Here is a 19,847-nt window from a genome sequence, read left to right on the forward strand (position 1 = left end):
GGTTATGGATCTGGTTAAATCCGATGATCTACCACTGGATTTATTCGATTTTCAGTTGTTTTTTACATATTTTTTTCAATTTTATCGATTTTGAGCCTAAATCATGACTAACCGTAGGTTCAAAGTTCAAATTATCAAAATCAAAATCGGATTGGCAGAACCGATAAAGCCAATTCCGGGGTGGTCAGCCAAGGGCATTTACGAATTCAAATTTAGAACCATCGATTCGGTTCTATACTGAATCAATGCACCGTTAACTTAAGCCCTCGGCCCCACATGGGACCGCCAAACTCACATTTCCAAATATATCCATTTTCCATATACATTTCGACACTGAAATAAAATACGAGACTAAGGCACGTACAACAAGACTACAAAACGTACGTACCACACAATAATATAAACAAGCAACATGCATCACAAAAAAGCATAACCAATTTTGTGTGGGACTTTTACTTATATTGTATGTATGCCAGCAAATCAAACTACCATTGGATATATAACAATAATAGATTTTGGACCACATCACTAAAACAAAACTTCACCAATTTTTCTTTCCTCCCATAATTAAACTGTTGAAACATCACTTTTACCAATCCTCAATCCAAACAAACAACGTAGGAATCTAATGTAATGTCCGAATCAAATCCTTCTGCACCTCTCTACCTTTTTCCTTTCCTTCTTCTTCTTTTGTATTTATACGTATTTTCCTCCATGTACATTTCCAATCTATATACGATGATCAAACACGTATGCACCAAAATCATCATCCGAAATCTGATTCGGAAGCTTCAAATCACCCCTTTCTTCAATCTGAATCCCACTGAATTGGAACTGGAAAACCGAATCCAGCTTCCCGTCCCACGAAAACGCGTTGCTGCTGCTGTTGTTGTTGTCGTTGTTGTTCGTCTGCATCGTCATTGCGCTTTGAAAGTTCAAAATTGAGCTCTCTTTAGCTTCATTCATCACCAATTTCCCCAAATTGTGGTGATCGAAATTGGTCAAGTCTGGCATTGAATTGAATCCACAAATTGGATTATTATTATTATTATTATTATTAGAATTATTATTAAGATTCTGTTGGCAATGAGAGAGAAAGGTGGATTGGAATCCATCAGGATCCACGTTGGCTTGGAATTCAGACAAGAAGAGAGGATCGTAGACTTGTTTGTTCGAACAATTATTCTCCCGCATTTTCCCTGCTGCATTGGTGTTGCACAGCAGGCTGCTGAGGCTGTACGTTTCCGAGCCTGAGGTTTGGAGCCCCCGTACCTGCTGCTGATGCTGAAGAATATTCTGCAGCGATGAAGAACTCAAATCGCCGCTGCTTTCTCTCTCATCTTTGATCATCATCGGTTTGTGTGTGTTGGGATCGACCCCTTGCTTCAGCAGCTTCTTCTTCAGGCTCGAGTTCCAAAAATTCTTAATCTCATTGTCTGTCCTTCCCGGCAATTGCGCTGCAATCTGAGCCCACCTGCCGCAAAATTCGAAAACCCGTACACAAAATTATAAAATTACTGCATTCGCCTCAAAATCGTAAAATAAAATTGCTACTCTTATTGCTAGAACATAAAAGTATACTCTACTAAATTATAAAATTACTGCCACTGAAACATAATTAAGTTATGGGGTTCAAACGCAAGTGTTGCATTTATTCAACAAGATAATGCGTTCAATGTAGATGATCGTGATCAAATAATTAAAATCGGATAGGTAAAAATGAATTCATACTTTCATATATATATAAAATTTAATAAATTAATAAAAAAAGACCTGTTGCCTAGAGCTTCATGGAGATTAATGATGAGATCTTCCTCTTGTTGTGAAAACATTCCTCTTTTGAGATCAGGCCTCAAGTAGTTGATCCATCTCAATCTACAGCTTTTCCCACATCTTTGCAATCCTGCATGAATCAATCAACGAATTCAATCACTATAATCTCCATTTCAAATATGCAAAAAATAATAAAAATAATAATAAATAAATAATGTACCTGCTAATTTAGGCACTGAGCTCCAACAACCAACTCCAAATCTTGTTATATAATTATAAAGTTTCTCATCTTCTTCAGGGCACCACAGCCCTTTCCTCAGCTTCTGCTTCACACAACACGAATTCCGCCCCATTTCCCACTCTCAGAGACGATAAACGAGCTTTTTATCGAGACTCTAGAGGAAAAATGAACTCGAACAAGCTTTTATCGAGGCTTGAGAGGGAAAATGAGCTTTTATCGGGACCGGGACTTGGGAGAGAGGAAACACAAACTCTAACGGGCTTTTATCGAGATCGGGACTTAATAGTGACAGCTACGGCATGTTCCCAACATGGTAGAACCAAACATGTATATCATTGAGAATATGTTGTGATGATTTAAAGGGGTTTAAGAGAAGAAAAAAGAAATCATACTTAAGATTGAAGTCATATGAGAGAGAGAGAGAGAGGAGAGAGAGAGAGTAATCAAGTGGTTTCTAAGCAAATTCTGGTGATGCTTTTGCATTGGATTGGATTATAAATTAAGATAGCTCTATCTAGATAAAATAATTAATAGGAGTAGAAAAGATAGGGAGAATTATAACTGCATACATTTATGTCTACCTATTTAAACGTGACATTTGACTACACATGCATTGATTTTCAAACTTCAAATGCAATAATTTCTTGTACTAGTCTATTTAGATCTAGTATACATGAAAAAAATGGTATAATTGTGTTTTCCAAAGTTTATTCAAGAATATATGTGTATATGATTCATCAGATGCTTTTGCATAATAATTTACATAAATTTTTGAAAAAATGATTATAAAAAGGCATGGCAATGAATTCACAACGAATTTTATTATGTTAATTTCCAATAATCATGAGATAGGAACCTAGCTATTTGTTGAGTTAATTTAATAAGATATACATCAACCGTAAAATTTTCTAATCATGGCTAGATGTAATTTTCGATTCCCACAATCATTTTCATTGTGATAAATAGGATTAAACGTAGGTTGCATTCCATTAATTTTGGGCCTCTCATTTATGTTAATCTTGAATTTAGGCAACACAAATTCGAGAGGTTCGTATTCTGTTAGTAATGATGCACTCCATGTTAAGTAGCTGTTGAAATTAAATAAGCTAAAAAGACATAATCAACGCAAAAAATATGTTTTATTTCGGGTTTTGCCACTAAAATTGAATATTTTTGCATGACTAATTAACATGGTAAATTAATAATTGATTCTAGTATATAATTTTATATAATTATTGTCTTTAAATTGGAAAAAAAGAGTGATTTAAAAAATGTAGATGAATATATAATAGTATTATATTACATGTTCTTAAATAAAAATATACAATAGGAAATGTAATAAAATCAAGTTTCGTAAAAATTTCTATTTTTGTATAGGTTTAAATTTCGTGTTTATTCACTAGTATTTTTCTTAGATATAGCTTGAATGATGATTTTAAATTTGTGGCAAATGATTTAAAAAAATCGTTGCTCAAAATCTCGTTTTATTGTTTTATTTTTTGAAAAAAATGCCAATAAGAAAGCCCCATAGATAAACATGAATGATCGAATGTAAAATTGGTGATAATCAACAGCTTAATTTTCATATCGACAATAAAAACGCAAAAAATAACATTTTGAAGAGTGAAAAAAAAAGAAAATGATTGGAAAAAAGGAAAGCGTAGAGTCCACGAATCAAATCGGATTGCAACATATATATATATATATATATATATATATATATATATAGGGGAGCACTAGGGTGCCCCCTTATTTAGAGTCACAACGTACATCCAATCTGGTGCTACCATGTGGCACAAAACATGCAATATTTTAAACACAAAAATGCAATCTAGTTGTACATGCATTTTCGCAGATTGCATTTTTATTGTATGTAAATTGCATTTTATAGTGTTGAGTTTTGCATTTTCACATATAAAAATGCAATCCGTCTATATATAAAATGCAATTTAAACAGTCAATATCTAAAATGCAAAACTTAACAATAAAAAATGCAATCTGCATATAACAAAAATGCAATCTGCCGAAATTCATTTATAGCTTCTATAAATGCGTATTGCATTTTTCTGTATACAATATTGCATTTTTCGTGCCATGTGGCAGCACGTGGTTGGATGTACGTTGTAACTTTAAAATTAGTTGTTATACTAGTACACCCCTATATATATATATATATATATATGTGGATATTTCTTTGTTGAATAAAAAAGCCATGTATAAAAAGAAAGAATTATAGAAAAAAATGTTCCAAGTGTTTAGTATTTAAAATAGAAAAGTTAGTTATATCATATTCTTGATATGAAATTGGAAATATCATTATCGAATTCGATGGGCAAAGGGGTTGTACTTTTTGGGAAAAAATAAATATATATATTAATCACATATATGTGAGGTTTATGAGTCATTAAATATACGATGGTGATGATGAAAATGATGTTATGCATAATTAGTGCATTTTTTTGGTCATATAGTAAATTTCAAGAAACCAATATATAAGGGTTAAGCAATTAAGTGAATAACTAATGTCTAATGATTCCTCAAATAAATGTTCAGTATTTTGAGGATTATATAAGATACTGTATAGTATATGGTTTAAAGGTAAATAATTGAACGATTGTTTTTGTTATTTTGATAAGTTTACTACCATGCTTATGTTATTTTGGTTTTCTATTTCACAATTTCTCCCCTTACTATATTTCATTAAATAGTGAATTGCAAATTTCGCATCTAGTTAATGCACGATGCATATTTGTGATATTTCATAGAGTTAATTGCACCAAATTAATTTCTCATAACTAAAATTTTACTAATTAGTTAGATCCACTTTTTTACTTTTTTTTTGTTATACTCCCTCCTTTCATCAATACAATCAATTTTAACTGGACACATATTTTAAAAAAATATAATAAAAAGTGAATAAAAAATATGATAAACTACTCCGTGCTATCAGAGTAAAATATACTGATCTTACTTAACAATCTTTTGATTATTAGAAATTACTCCCTCCGTCTCCGATTAATTATCACTTTTTAACTGAGTAGGTGTTTTAAGAAATATAAAGAAAAATTGGTTGAGAAAGTTAGTTGAATGTGCGATCCACTTATTTATATTGTTTATAATAAATGTGAGTGAAATGAGTCAGTGGAATATGTGACCTATTTATCATCTATACATATATAAAGGGGGAGTTTTGGGGGTAGTTATGGAAATGCCATTTTAGTTGAAAAATTATACGATTAAATAAAAAACATTGAAATTAAATGTTTAAACGTGTGATTAGGAATTAAATTGAAGACAATGACCATTGGAATTAAATTTAATTTAATTCAATAAAATCTAAATACACACATTTGGTCCAGATTCAAAAAATTTCCATTGAGAACGGTTATAAATTTCTATGCCATTTATTACTAATTTATTGGGATCACTAAGAGTCATTAGAGAAGAATGTAAAATTAAAGGGATTAGAATTCCAAAAGCTATTAAATTTTCTATAAATACCAATTATGTTAGCAAATGTGTTATTGGAGAAGAAAGAAAATGAACATTACGCCTGAGAAGATTGAGTTACCGGAAATAACATATGAAGCATGGAGGAGTTGCTAGAGAAGAAGCATGGAGGAGGTGCCACGAGCGTGAGAAAGAGAGGCTATCAATTTTTATGTAGGTCAATTTTATAATTATCTTAGTGGGCTTAATATAAATTAGCCCAATTTATTTAATTTAATTTACATTTGGTAGTTTTGTTCTTACTATAGGAAAAAGCTTCACACCATGTTCCGATTCTTCACCTTGATCAATGAGGAATAAGAGGGAAACAAGAAGATATGAACCGTGTGTGTTGAAGGAAATCGCTGCTGCTGTAGGCAGCCATAGTGTTTTCGGCAACGGAAAATATAAATAGAAGAGAGAATGCGGCGATAGCAATACAAAGAGAAGGAACACCGGAAAAATAGAGAAGATAGAGACGGGAAGCTATTTATGGTCCTCTTATTTATTGGAAAAGTGTCATGATTTCAGTATTTAATTCGAGTAAGATCATTTTAAAATAATTAATGAATTTTACTAATTACAAGAAATGTTGGGTAATTTAAAGGGATAGATTTTAGGTGTATTTTCCATAGATTTATAACATTTCAGATTGATTTATTCTGTAATACCGTTTAAAAAAAATTATTTTACATAACTCGTCCTGTATCTAATAGAGATAAATCATTTACATCTATTCTTATAATTATGGATTAATTGTACTCCACGTATGTTGCCCTATATTTCAAACTGATAAATCAATATATAGGAATATATCCCAGCATCGAGCCACTCTTAATTTATCTCGAATCTACAATATAGTTTTGTAGTTAAATATTAGTTGTACATTATTTTTTTCAACAAGATCTTCAAACCACTCTAATTGAGCTCAAAATTTTGGAATATATTTTCCAAATTTTATGGGTGATTCCTCTATTATTTAATTGTTTATTATGATAATTTTTTATCTCCTATGATTTAATATTGCAATATTATAGTTTAAGATTAATTGTTTCATAGTAATATTTATTATTGATCCATATTTTGATATTCCCTCCATACATGAAAAACAAGGCACATTTGCCATTTTGGTTGTCCACAAAATGCCATTATGATTAATTTAAATGCATATTATAACTTTTAATCACAATTAAGTTTACAAAGAAATGGAAGCTGATGGGGTTGCAACAAAGAAATGGAAAGCCAAAAGACTCAACCATCCCATACACTATAATAGTCGGTGGATTTGGATGAATGCAATCAAGATTTTTTTTTTACCATTCATATAACTCTATTGTAAAACATTTCTTGATATGAGCATATAAATAGATTTACAGCCAAGATAGATTCAGGTAAAAAAAACATCTACTATCAGTAAGGATTATCAAGTAAGCTGCCCAATGTAAGATATCAAATACATATCTAAAACCTCCAAAATAGAATAAGTGATCAACAACGTAAAATTGAACGGGAATGGAGGGAGAATTTTATTGATATTTGGATTATTTGTTGGTCATGATGAGTGAAGTATATTTTAAAGTTAAGGGTTTAGGATTTAGGTTTCAAGGTTTGGGTTTTTAGTGTATAAGGTCACTATATTGCAATGAAATGAAGCTCGACTAGGAGTGCAATCTTAAATTATAGCTTTTGATAAACAATATCTTAAATCTCATTAGGAGAATTGGTGATTATACATTCTTTAGGTTTCTTTGTTTTGTGTGATGTAAATTTGCTTTATTTTTTAGTCTCACGGTCAGAGTCATTTTTCCATTTTACAAAAATAATGTACAGTATTATTTTCCACGTATTTATATTTTAGCTGAATCCCAACATGATCACGATTAAATGTCAACACATATTTGTGTTGGCATTTTAATAAACTGTGTTGACATTTAAATATCAATGTCAACATAATGTATTAATATATCAACTTAAGTTTATGTTGACATTTCAGTATCATCGTGTTGACATTTTTAATAGATTGCATTGATGAGTTACCAAGTTAGCAATTTAAGGAAAATATGCAACGGATCACACCCATGTGATCATATTTATTAAAAATATAGAAATGTACATGAATTTTTTTTTCAAACTTGCGATATCCATATTTTTTTTTTCTGTATTTATGTATAGTTGTCAATATTATCATTATATAATAAAATTTTCTTATCTCAAATTTGTGACACAAATTATTATAAACTCATCATTTGTATATCACAACTTTATTTTTATAAAATTCACTACTTTAATCAAATGTATTATTTATATTTATTATTAAATACATTACTATATCCGTCCCCCAAATTTTGACACAGTTTACCATTTCAGTTCGTCCCTGAAAATTTGACACACTTCACTTTTACCATTTTTGGTAGTGGACCTCATATTCTACTAACTCATTCCTACTCACATTTTATTATAAAACTAATATTTTAAAAGTAGGACCCATATCCCACCAACTTTTTCAACTCACTTTCCATTACATTTCTTAAAATCCGTGTCGGGTCAAAGTGTATCAAAATTTGGAGGACGGAGGTAGTATAATTTAAGACCCCATATAATTTTATTATTTCAAAAAAAAAATCATATTTGAAGAGAATAAAGTGGACCGTGCATAGCACGGGTGTGATACTAGTTTATGATAAAAATAAATGTGATAATTATTAAGGGACGGACCGAAATAGAAATGAGTGACAATTAATTGCGACGGAGGGAGTATTAGTTAGAAATTTATTAGGCTGATTCACAATTTTTTGTGTGCAAATGATGGACAAATTATTCGAAAAAAAATGAAAAAGGAAATAAAAATAAAAATAATATCGTCTGGATATAATGATTGGAGAACAGACGACACAGAAATTGAAATTCTATTATATTTTGGAAACTGCACTCCCACAGACGTCCATTCCTCTACAGTTCTGCAATTATCCACTTCGTCTTGTCTTGTCCACCTCACCTGTTCCTTTCCCTGCAATTATCTGCAGTTACTACTATTGAGGAAAATGAAAATCCACCCAGATAAAAAAGTTTGTAGCAGAAAAATAAAATTCAATTTTGTACTACTATATGTGAATAAATATTAACCATTAGGAGGAAAGCAAAAAAACGAGTTATATTTGGTCAGACAAAATAAAAGGGTGTTCAGTTTATCTACTATAGTGTAGGAAGCAAATACATATTTGGGCTTAATAAACTCAAAATTAGCTCAACCCAAAATGGTTAAGAATTAATACAAATTTGTTGTGCATGTGAAGTGTGCAAAATAAGCGAACAAATCAAACTGAATATCTTAGACCTTTTTTTCAATTAATAGAAAACAATCTAACTAGACTAAAAAACATAAACACAAACAAAAAACATAAACACAAACAAAAAACTGACCTTCGAAGCATCCGACAAAACATAAACACAAACAAAGTCCATAATGCACGGCGGGGGACTGGGGACATAAACCTTGTATCAGTCTTTGCTGTAACCTTTGATATCACTCACTTGATCAATTGACAACTCTATTATGAGGGAAAATTTTGGGCATCAACTTCTACTAAATAATATAACTCACTATATAAATCTTATGTTTTCAGTATTCAAGCATGTGAAAGTCATTCTATTCCGTTTGTTCCATACCGAACAAAATATAATATACTGTAGAATCTAGAGATTCACACCTTCTTATCAAACTAATTAGGGACCGGAAAAGATGCTCAACTAAGAGAAGAAGCATGCCATCAAGTCCTTGGAGAGGCATGCGGATATGATCCATTTATTACAAATAGTACTCCATCCGTCCCATTGAAGATGACTCATTTTCTTTTCTAGTTTGTCCCAATTAAGATGACTCCTTACTAAAAATGGAAACACTTTTCTCTCTACTCTATTTCCTCTCTCTTACTTTACTCTCTCCACTTCACACACAAAATAAAATTGCATAAATTCTCGTGCCACCCAAGGAAGGGATCATCTTTCTTGGGATGGAGGGAGTACCACACTTGACTTGAGATTTCGCGCTTGAAAAAAATATATTCCAATTTCTCCTACTTTTCTTTACAAAAGATGCACCGATTATCCTCGATTCCAAGAAAACCAAACACCGCTCCTTCGCTTTCCCAACACAACTCTCTCAGTCACACCCTTAGCTCCAACAACATCATAGATCAAAATGCTTATTTTACAGACTATGTTACCAAATTTAAGGCTGATTTTATTTTATTAGTCGTTTTATAGCTGTCATGTGTCACCTTCAGGCTTCAACTTGCCTATGCCTTTTTTTGTCGTACGATTTTGAAAGGCAACTTCACAAAATTGACAGCCAACTTCTTGAGGAATTTTAAACTTTTATGATATTTTTGGAGATTTTATAGTACTCATTTTTCATTGATAGTACTAAGTTGTGAATGCACGACTCTTAATACGTAATTAGTAAGTAAAAAATAGGAAAAATGTGATAAAAGTAGTGATAGTAGATTGTGAGATTCACATTATTAGTAGTGTTTTTTGCTTTAATAGAATGTTAATTGTATTATCAGTTAATATCCCACCTCATGTATGTGATATGGAGAAATTTTATATGACCACAAATTAGGACACACTTGATTATAGAGAGTATCCGTACGATGCAGACGTCCGTATGAGAGTCCACCACCCATCGTGATATTTGGCAAGAGAATAATAATTACAACAAGATAATATTTTGACCGAGTGTCACTACTAAAATTTTTCTGCCTCTGTACCAATAATTTGTCTATTTTTTCATTTCGGTCCATCCCCATAAGTTATCTCATTTTACGTTTTACTATTGTTGGTAGTGGACTCCATATTCCATTAACTCATTCATACTCACATTTTATTATACAATTAACGTATAAAAGTAGGACTCACATTTCACTAACTTTTTCAACTCACTTTTCATTACATTCCTTAAAACTCATTCCCGGTCAAAGTGAGACAAATTATCTGGGACGGAGGGAGTGATAATATAAAGAAAAGTGAGTAGAAATAATTAGTAAAATTATATTTTATTTTTATATATTTAATTTTATAGTTAAAAAATTAGTAAAATAAGTTAGCGGAATATAATATTTATTTATTAAAATAGTAAAAGTGAAATAAATATTTAATGATAGATTTTCAAAGAGCAATACGAAATATTTAAAGACGTACGGAAGGAGGAAATATTAATTTTAATTAGAATTAGGGCTTACAAATAAAGGCTTTATTCAAGTACTTACCACTATAAGAGAAAATAGTAATTTAAGTCAAAAAATTTAATCAAATTTTTGTATAGAAAATCAGATTTTTGAGATTGGTCAATTCTAAAAATAATAATGATATTATTTTATCAGAATAATTTATTGTCTTTTCTTTTTCATTAACTTTTCGTAAATTTAATGAGATTATGTTGTTTTAAGCATTCACCATTTGCACATAAATGGAAAAATTGAAAACTTAGTAATTTAATATTTTATTTCAAATTATAATACATAGATGGAAAAAATGAGAAATTTAAAAAATTTTAATTTAATATTATGTTTACAAACCTTATGATATTGATCATAATTTGATTAGTTTTGTGATTTAAATGGTTATCATCAGTATAAAAAGATAAATATTTTGATCTATATAAACTATTGGTAGATTTTAATTGATTTATACACACTAATATGTGACGGCAAGGTTTGAGCCCTTCGAAACTCAAATTCAATTGATTTGATATATTAATGGTACAATAGAATAGTAGTACTATTATCTTATTTAGCGTAAACATTGGAAGATATTATATGCCTCAAATTTCAAAAAAAATGTGGGACACAATCGATCAAATTGGAAGAAAAAAAGTTGTGAATGGAAATTTAGTGCTATTATTAAAGGCAAAGTCCTCTCACATTTTTTATTTGATTAGTATCGTAAATCCGACGATTATTATGCTTTAATCCTAAACCACAGTATTCTGTTTGGCATAATTTGGATTCGCACTATCATTTCATCGACTAATTAATCTACATTTGAAAATAACACAAGATTTTCTATTACAAAAGTCTTCGATCTTTAATTCTGTATGAGACAAGTAATAATTTGAAGTTGAAACATTCGCAAATAATGTAGTAGTGTGACATTTATTCTTTTTTATGTGACATTTCATTTTGGAATGAATATATAAAATTCTAAATTAGCCATATATATGGATAATAAAGTGTATTAGGTAAAGTATTTTTTGATAATATATTTTAGGGTTTGTGTTAAAATGACAACACCTCTTAAAGTGACACTGTGACACCACGTATCCAACAATATTATAAACGCTACACAACAATAGTATAAACGCTAGATTGCTGTGTAACGTATTAGATATTACTGCCGAGAAAAAATTATTGTCTAGCATATTGGATATTGCTGGCCGGAAAAATTTACCTTTGAGCATTTTTTATGATTGCCACATGGCAACTGATTATTCGTCCACGTGTACAAATGATTGGTTAGAAATAGTGGTATGTTGTTACTTTAATAGATGTTGTCATTTTATCGCACCCTATATTTTAGTGCATGCATTTATTTTTTGAAGAACAAATATTGTTTATCACTATATGCTAGCAAATAGTTACTCACATTTATCCTTTTTTTGAACAGTTAACTGATCAAGTGGTCAAGATTTATCAACAAGACCCTACCGATTGATTGTATGAGTATCTCTGAATTTTGAACTTCAATCACATAATTATTTGATAAATTTTCCCCATTATTAGACTTTGAAAAGTAAAAAATGACTATCACCGTTGATTATTCTAATAGCATCCACAAATGGGAACATTTTGTGCGGCTCACGAGCCTTCTTTTTTTGAATCTTTAATACTAATCTTTTTCAATTATTTACCTTTTTATATAAATTTGTATATTTGATTCATAAATTCACATTTTAAAATTATTTGCTAAATATTAGTACTGTGTTAAAAGATGACTTTCCAGTTGGTTTGAAATTCTAAATGCCCCACAAGTCACAACCAATCAAACAAAAAAGTTACTCATGAGTTAACTAAATTGGACGAAATATTTGGTCGGATGAATATATTTTTCTTTGAATATAGTTCTTGAAGAACTGAAAATAATCATTTTCCATACAAAAAGAACTGAAAACAATAATTTTTCCATACAAAATCCATATGCTTACCCAAAAAACTAGGGAGAAAAAAATCATTACCCATTTAAGAGAATAAACTTGTCCATATCATTTATATATATAATTAATTTTCATGTTTATTTATTATAAATATAGGATTATTAAGAATAAAAAATTAAATTTCGTCATTAGCTTTTACTTTGATTAGCTTGCTGAGGTGGCCCAAAATCTAAACGTTTATGATTACAGTTTAAAATTTTTAATCCGATAAATTTCTAACCAGAGTAGAACAGAACTAAAATCCACCAATATGAAATTATTTCTCTTATTTTAGACCTTGAAGTCATCAAGGGCCAGAGTTATGTACAATGGCCATGAAGTGGTTTAATTTTATGTCTAATCTATCCAAGTAGGAGACAATTATGCACATCAAACTTTAATTATTGTTATCACAAATGTTTCATGATTTGACGTACAAGTAAACTAGTTTTTCCTCTTGAACTTAAACCCATTCATTGAATACTTTATTTGAGCATATACATACTCTTTTTTTTTATTATTGCAATATCTATTATATATTCTTTCGTTCTCATTTTAACTATAGTATATATCTTTATTTATTTTTCCCTATTTTGGAGCTAATTATAGTAAAGAGTAGTAGTAATATATAAATGTTGCAATATGTTGAGATTCATGTGTAGTGAAAAAGGTAACTTTGAAATTACAATAGGGAATAGACACATAGAGGGGCCAATGGAATCTTGGAAGCATGAGCAATTATGTAGGTTTAACCAAAGATAATTAACCTCCTATTAAAGTTAAATTAAGGCAATTATGTGACAAGAGGAATCTAACTAACCAATTTGAAAAAGAGGAAGGCACCATCATTATAAGACTCTTATAGTGCATGAATATGCCCCCATTTAGTAGTATTAGGAGTAATATTTGTAATAATTAGGAATGCTGCCTAAAGAAACTTCCTCAAATAAGCTTTATGAAATTCAAATACTTATCATAATATATTCCACTCACGAAAAGAATAATATTTAAAAAAGAAAGAGCAATGCTAAAAAGCTTCATTATGACTATCTATATAAGATTTTAAATTTAAATTAAAAAAAAATTAGATTGAAGATTTTAAAATTAAAATAGTACTACTATTTAACATTTATTGGAATTATTAAACTATACATATTTACTAAAATAAACTCGTGTGTTCAGCCGATGTGACCGTATAGTTGAATGGAATAGAAAACTATTCATTCTATCAAGTTTTAATCCCATATAAATTAAATTAAATTACCATTTTCTTCTACAACCCAATAAAATATTTGCTAAACTATTTTTAAATCATGTTAATTTTAAATGGAGTAATATTATTAGTGACCAAGTAAAATAGTATTAATTAATTATAAAATCATTGACTAAGGATGAAATAGAAAGTCGAGGAGAAAAGTATTTCAGAAAAAAAATTAATTCCCTACATTATGATTATCCTATCATAATCACTTAAAAAAGAAACATCATTTGGTTAATTGAAATTTGGGAAAAGTAGTTTATTCCTTTTCCTTGGGAAGTGCCGACAGCACTTTTTTAATTAGAGGAAAATTGTCTAGTCATGCGATTTGATTTTGTGTATAGTTACTACTAATACTATAATGGAATTTAGATCATAAATTTATAATGAAACAATAGCTAAAATGCTATGCTATAGAACATATATACACTGTTCTTATTAACATAAAATTCAAAGTTTGATTTAGTTATTTTCTTTATAACTTTTAACAAAAAAAAATAAAAAATCAAGCTCTAAATATTATGAATTTGTGAATTTAATAAAAGAAATAATAATTATATATATTGAAATTAAACTAAATTTATAACCAAAAAAATGCTAATCCCATGTAACACGTAACATTTTTACTATGATAGTATATAGAAAAAAATGGACTAGTGTTACAAGTCTATCAATATATCCAAGCCCATAAATATAAATAACAGAAAGCCCAATAATATTCTTTGAAGTAGGGTAAACAATTAAATCCCAATAACTATAAGTCTATAACATTGATGTGATTAAGAAAATCGAATCGACGCTTCATAACAGTGTTACTATAATATAATCGAATCAAATCGACGCATTAGAGAAGAAGATTCTCTATACCTCTTTGGTTTCTGCTACATGTTCGTTGGAATGCCTGAACGAAAGTCTGTATTAGATCTGCATCCTTTTTGGTTTTGGGCCTTGAGGTTGCTGGCCCGTATTACTTAAGAAATTAAGGCAGCCCACTCTTATAAAAACAAGCATCCAATTACCGATAAGTTTTTTAATTAGCTGCTTCTTAAAAATTATGAGAAATTATAATTTAAATGATAACTTTTTTTTGAGAATAATGATAATAATAATAATAATTTTTTATTATTATTATTATTGTATTAAGAATAAGAATAATCTTCATCTATGAAAAATAATCTTATTTGTGGATGACATAAGTCTTAAATTGCAATTGGTGAAATATGCATGAGAAAGATAAAATTGGATAAAATAGGAGAGAAAAAGAGAAAAATATGGTGAGAAAGTTTATATAAATATAAATGAGACTATTTTTGGTGAACAGTCTAAAATAGGGAGTCTAAAATAGGGATGTCTATGTAGCCCGCAACCCATGGGCCGGCCTGAATAGCCCGCCAAATTTACAGGGTTAGGGCTGAAAATTTTTAGCTCGATAAAATTACAGCCCGATTAGCCCGCACCCGATTAACCCGCAATCCGTTAGGGCCAGACCCGAAAACCCGATAAAATTTCTATCGTTCTATTTGTTTGACTATAATTCGACACTTCATTGGACATTTTATATATAGATTACTAAAAAACATAACTTTTTTCTATATATTAAATATATAAATTATATATTAAATTTTTATTAACATAATAATAGATATATAAATTAGAAACTTCAAATTCATTGAAAAATATATTTAAATTTCTAAAACATGCTTTAAAATTTCTTGATGTTTATGTTTATTTTGCATAAATTTCAAAATATTAGTATTTGATCATGTTTATGTTTTGAGTTTAAGCATCATATATCTCAAATTTATCATAATTAAATATTTTATATTTTATAAATGTAACTAATTTTCACCATTATTTATTGAATTGAACGCGTGTTAATTTTATCGGTAGCAACCCGATTAGCCCGCGGGGCTAGTCCGAATCCTGAGCTTTTAGGGTTAGGGTTGAACTTTTATAACCTGAAAAATCACAGTCCGATTAGCCCGCACCCGATTGACCCGCAACCCGAATAGGGTTGACCCGAAATCCGGTGGACTGGCCCGATTGACATCCCTAGTCTAAAATAGAAAAAAGAGACTATTTTTTTCATCGACAAAGAGAATATATATAATAATTTATGTGGTTGTGTTATCAGTCATCAGAGTGAATGAGTTCTCTCTTAACATGCTAGTTTTTGGGATGAGTTCATCCGTTCGGTTTGTATTACTAACCCGATTAACCCGTTGGGCTCCGAAGCCCGAGCTTTTAGAGTTAGGGTTGAAATTTTATAATCCGAAAGAAATCACAACCCGATTAGCCCGCACCCGATTGACCCGCAACCCGAGTAGGGTTGGCCCGAAACCCGACGGGCCGGCCCGATTGACATCCCTAGGTGCATCATTGCACGGTGACTAATAAAGAATACTCCGTTTTTAACAACAAATGCTACTTCAAAATACTGCTCCATAATTCAGCCACGCCCCTGATCATCATCTACGATTTTGGCTCAAAAGAATCTCTCACAAGTGCTTGGTAAATGGTAATTCAAATTAAATGTGGAGAAGCAAAATAGGAGTAGTATATCAAACAAAAGACAAGAAAATCAAGAACAGTAAATATACATATCTTGTGAAAAGAGATGGCACAATTTAGTCAATGTTTTATTCTCCATAATTCTCCAACTAATTATTAATGCGGTGATTCTACTTTTCCATTTAAATAAAAATGTACTCCCATCGTTTCGCTATAGTCGAGGCGAAACTTTTTGGCACGGAGTTTTAGAAAAGAATATTGAGTGTGTTAAATAAATAGATAAAAAAGTAAGAGAGAGGAAAAGGTAGAGAGAATAAAGTATAAAGTGAATAAAGTAGAGAGAATAAAGTAAGAGAGAGTAAAGTAAGAAAGAGAAAAATGTTACCTTATATAGAAATGACTCAACTATTAAGAAACTTCTCGAAATGGAAAAATGACTCAACTATGAAGTAACAGGGAGTAGTTATTATACACTTTGTTGCTAAGTCAATACACAGAACAGAAGACTCGTTTTCCTCGATTGGATAAACAAATATTTTAAATACTACAATATTATGGATTTATGGTAGTCTCGATCCAAAAGTCCTTCAATTTAAGTACATTAAACAATTTGTCTATAAATTAATGTTATGTGTGTGTGTATATGTCGGCACATCCAATCGACTACAATAGGAACATTAAAAATTTGGTTGAAATTAAGGATAAACCACTCAAAATCAATCACCATTTTAGCAAAGTGCATTATGGTTGGTGTTGCTTTAAATAATCTTTTGTTTGTCTCCTTATATAAGTAAATAATCCTAGGAAAAAAAGATTGGTTAATCATCTTCCACGTAATTGAAGCTCACCACTCACTTCCACATTCATATATTTTCATCATTATCACCCGTAGTTGGGTAATTATAAATTTTTTTAATTATATTATTCCATAAAATATGTTTCAAGGGATAATACATGAATACATGCACTGACATATTTATGAAAGTGCAGTAATTTATATAGTTTCATACATATTTCACCTGTCATACATTACATGTTATGCAAATGATAGGTTCAGACCGAACTAAAATTAATTAGTGATCATTAGTTACTAATAAGGCTAATTAAATGATAATCAAAGCAACCTTCGCCCAAAATATGGAGTAAATTTTTTTCAATGTTATTTTAAAAATAGGCTGATAATCAAAATGACCCTACCAAAGATTAAACCAAAAGGGAACAGTTTTTTACAATATGGTTTTTTCTCAGACTATATGAGTAATAAAAGTAAAATCGAAAAGCTAAAAGTCTTATTCCAATTTCTGAAATATGCACCTTTCTCAAAACATTTCAATGTAAAAGTAATCAAAAAGAAGTTTCTATATATTGGATATTGATGAAATAATCTTTGGTTAATATTCACTAAATTTAAAATAAAATATGAAATTGAAACCCAAATTAATTGAACAAATGCACCCAAAAAACAAGCACCTAATCCTGAAATTATAGCACTACTTTGCCAAAAATCCTTTGTGTGATTCATTCCCACATTGAAAAATAATGGTCATCCACTTTTGTGTCCAAATTCATGTACTACTAGATTGTCTTGTATTGGGTTGTGGGCAAGAATATTAAACAAATGAGTGGGCTACATATCCTAGATTTCTATATATTGCAAATGATCATGATGGAAAATATATAATTTTTTAGGAAAAAAGGTAATTAGAAGATTTTTTATAATTTGCATGGGACAAAGAGAGGAGGCAAAACAGAAATATCCCTTCACAAATATTATTAGATGCATTGTCACACTCATCTTTTCTGTTTACTGTAGCTTTCATTTATTGTCTTTGTCCATTGCATTCATTCCTTCTTCTCACTATATATGCTCTTTAGTCTTTCCACTTCTCTCTCAGTCTCAGCCTTATTGACTCCCATGATCACATTCATATTCCCAAAAATTTGATCCAAATTAGGGTTTTCAACATATACATACCTAATCCTCTCTTCACATCCCAATTGATCACCTCAATTTTTGGCTTTTAAGCAAATCGAAGAGGGAGAAAAAGCTAGATTCTTGGGACATCAAGGGTAGGGGAAAAAAAAAGAAAAAAAAAAAGTAAGCCCTCATCACATTTAATTAAGTCCATGATTTTTTTTCCATTACTTTTAATGTTGCTTTAATTTCCATCTTTTGTTAATTTTGTATTATTTCCTTCTTGGTTGTGGGGTAGCTTGTTAGAGTTATACTATTAATTAGCTAAAATTTATTTGATTGGCGATGCTTCAGCTGACCTTAGTACCCCTGATTTACTAGTACTCAGATAAAAAGGTCTCGAATTCGGGTGCACCACCGTAATGTAGTCTTCAATTTAATACTCATTTCTTCAATTTAATATTAAAATTAATAAAACTAAAGATGAAGACTTTCAACAATGAATACTCATTAAAAAATGTAGCATCAAATCATATTTTGTAAAATGTGTTTTTTCTCGAAACCTTTGCCAGAAAACTTGATCCATGGCTTCGTACAACCCTCCCTGCGGCGGAAGTGCATCCCGGGATGCGTCTTCTCGCCGCATTTCCCGCCGGAGGAGGCGCTGAAGTTCGCCAGCGTGCACAAGGTCTTCGGCGCGAGCAACGTGGCGAAGCTGCTGAAGGAGATTCTTCCGCGGCCAGCTCCCTTGCCTACGAGGCCGAGGCCAGCGTCCGCGACCCCGTCCATGGCTGCGCTGGCGAAATCTCCTTCCTCCAGAGGGAGCTCGACGCCGCCAACGCAGTCCTTGTGTGGTTTGCCTGCAACGACGTCGTGTCGTTGGAGGCGGCCGGAAGGAGTAATGTGGGCTTCGGCGGGAGGTTTTATCACACTGGTGGTGTTCCAATTTTATATGATGATATTTATAATTGTCATGGTGGAGGGATAAATGGAGTAATTGACTATCAAAATGATGATGATCATCATCATTTATAGCTAGGGTTTGAATTAGTACGAGCAAGTGGTTAATTGTCAATTTGTCATGGGGGTTTACTAGCTACCTATATGTACATATTTAGATTGTCTTTGAACATGAATCAAATATTCTAGTACTACAAAAGAAGTTATTATCATGCACTAGTTGTAGTACTTTGAAATATGGAGTACATCACTACTCTAACACGATAACTCCTTTCTAGGACGCAAAAGAAATTGTCTTGAATACAAATTATTTTTAATCTTTTGCATTTCTACGACGGTTTCTATGTATGTCCCCTAATTTTAGTTGGGATCCATACTAACAATAAGGACATTTTATGAAGCATTAGTGGTATAACTAACACATAAATTAGCATCCTTAATAGCATTAAAAAGTGTTCTTATCCTATTTTTTTTTATTGTAATGCCTTTGAAATTAATCCAATATTAATAA

General features: G+C 30.6%; 1 protein-coding gene across 1 annotated transcript; it reads right to left on the bottom strand.

Moving 5' to 3' along the window:
• Positions 1-529: 529 nt before the first annotated feature.
• On the bottom strand, positions 530-2,482 carry LOC125187821 (transcription factor MYB35-like). The gene is made up of 3 exons (XM_048084465.2): positions 1,994-2,482; positions 1,774-1,903; positions 530-1,474 (listed from the first exon to the last, which is right to left on the bottom strand). Exons 1-3 carry the CDS (start codon positions 2,124-2,126, stop codon positions 730-732), a joined length of 1,008 nt encoding a protein of 335 aa, XP_047940422.2. The 5' UTR covers positions 2,127-2,482; the 3' UTR covers positions 530-729.
• Positions 2,483-19,847: the final 17,365 nt, after the last annotated feature.

This window comes from Salvia hispanica, chromosome 5 (genome assembly GCF_029641045.1).
Source record: "Salvia hispanica isolate PSC_SH4W2 chromosome 5, Shi_PSC_v1, whole genome shotgun sequence".
Lineage (NCBI taxonomy): Eukaryota > Viridiplantae > Streptophyta > Magnoliopsida > Lamiales > Lamiaceae > Salvia > Salvia hispanica.

Coding starts and splice junctions, on each gene's coding strand:
- LOC125187821 (XM_048084465.2), bottom strand. CDS start 2,126: ATGGGGCGGAATTCGTGTTGTGTGAAGCAGAAGCTGAGGAAAGGGCTG. Junction 1,904..1,993: donor CTCAGTGCCTAAATTAGCAG/GTACATTATTTA, acceptor TGATTCATGCAG/GATTGCAAAGATGTGGGAAA. Junction 1,475..1,773: donor CATGAAGCTCTAGGCAACAG/GTCTTTTTTTAT, acceptor ATTTTGCGGCAG/GTGGGCTCAGATTGCAGCGC.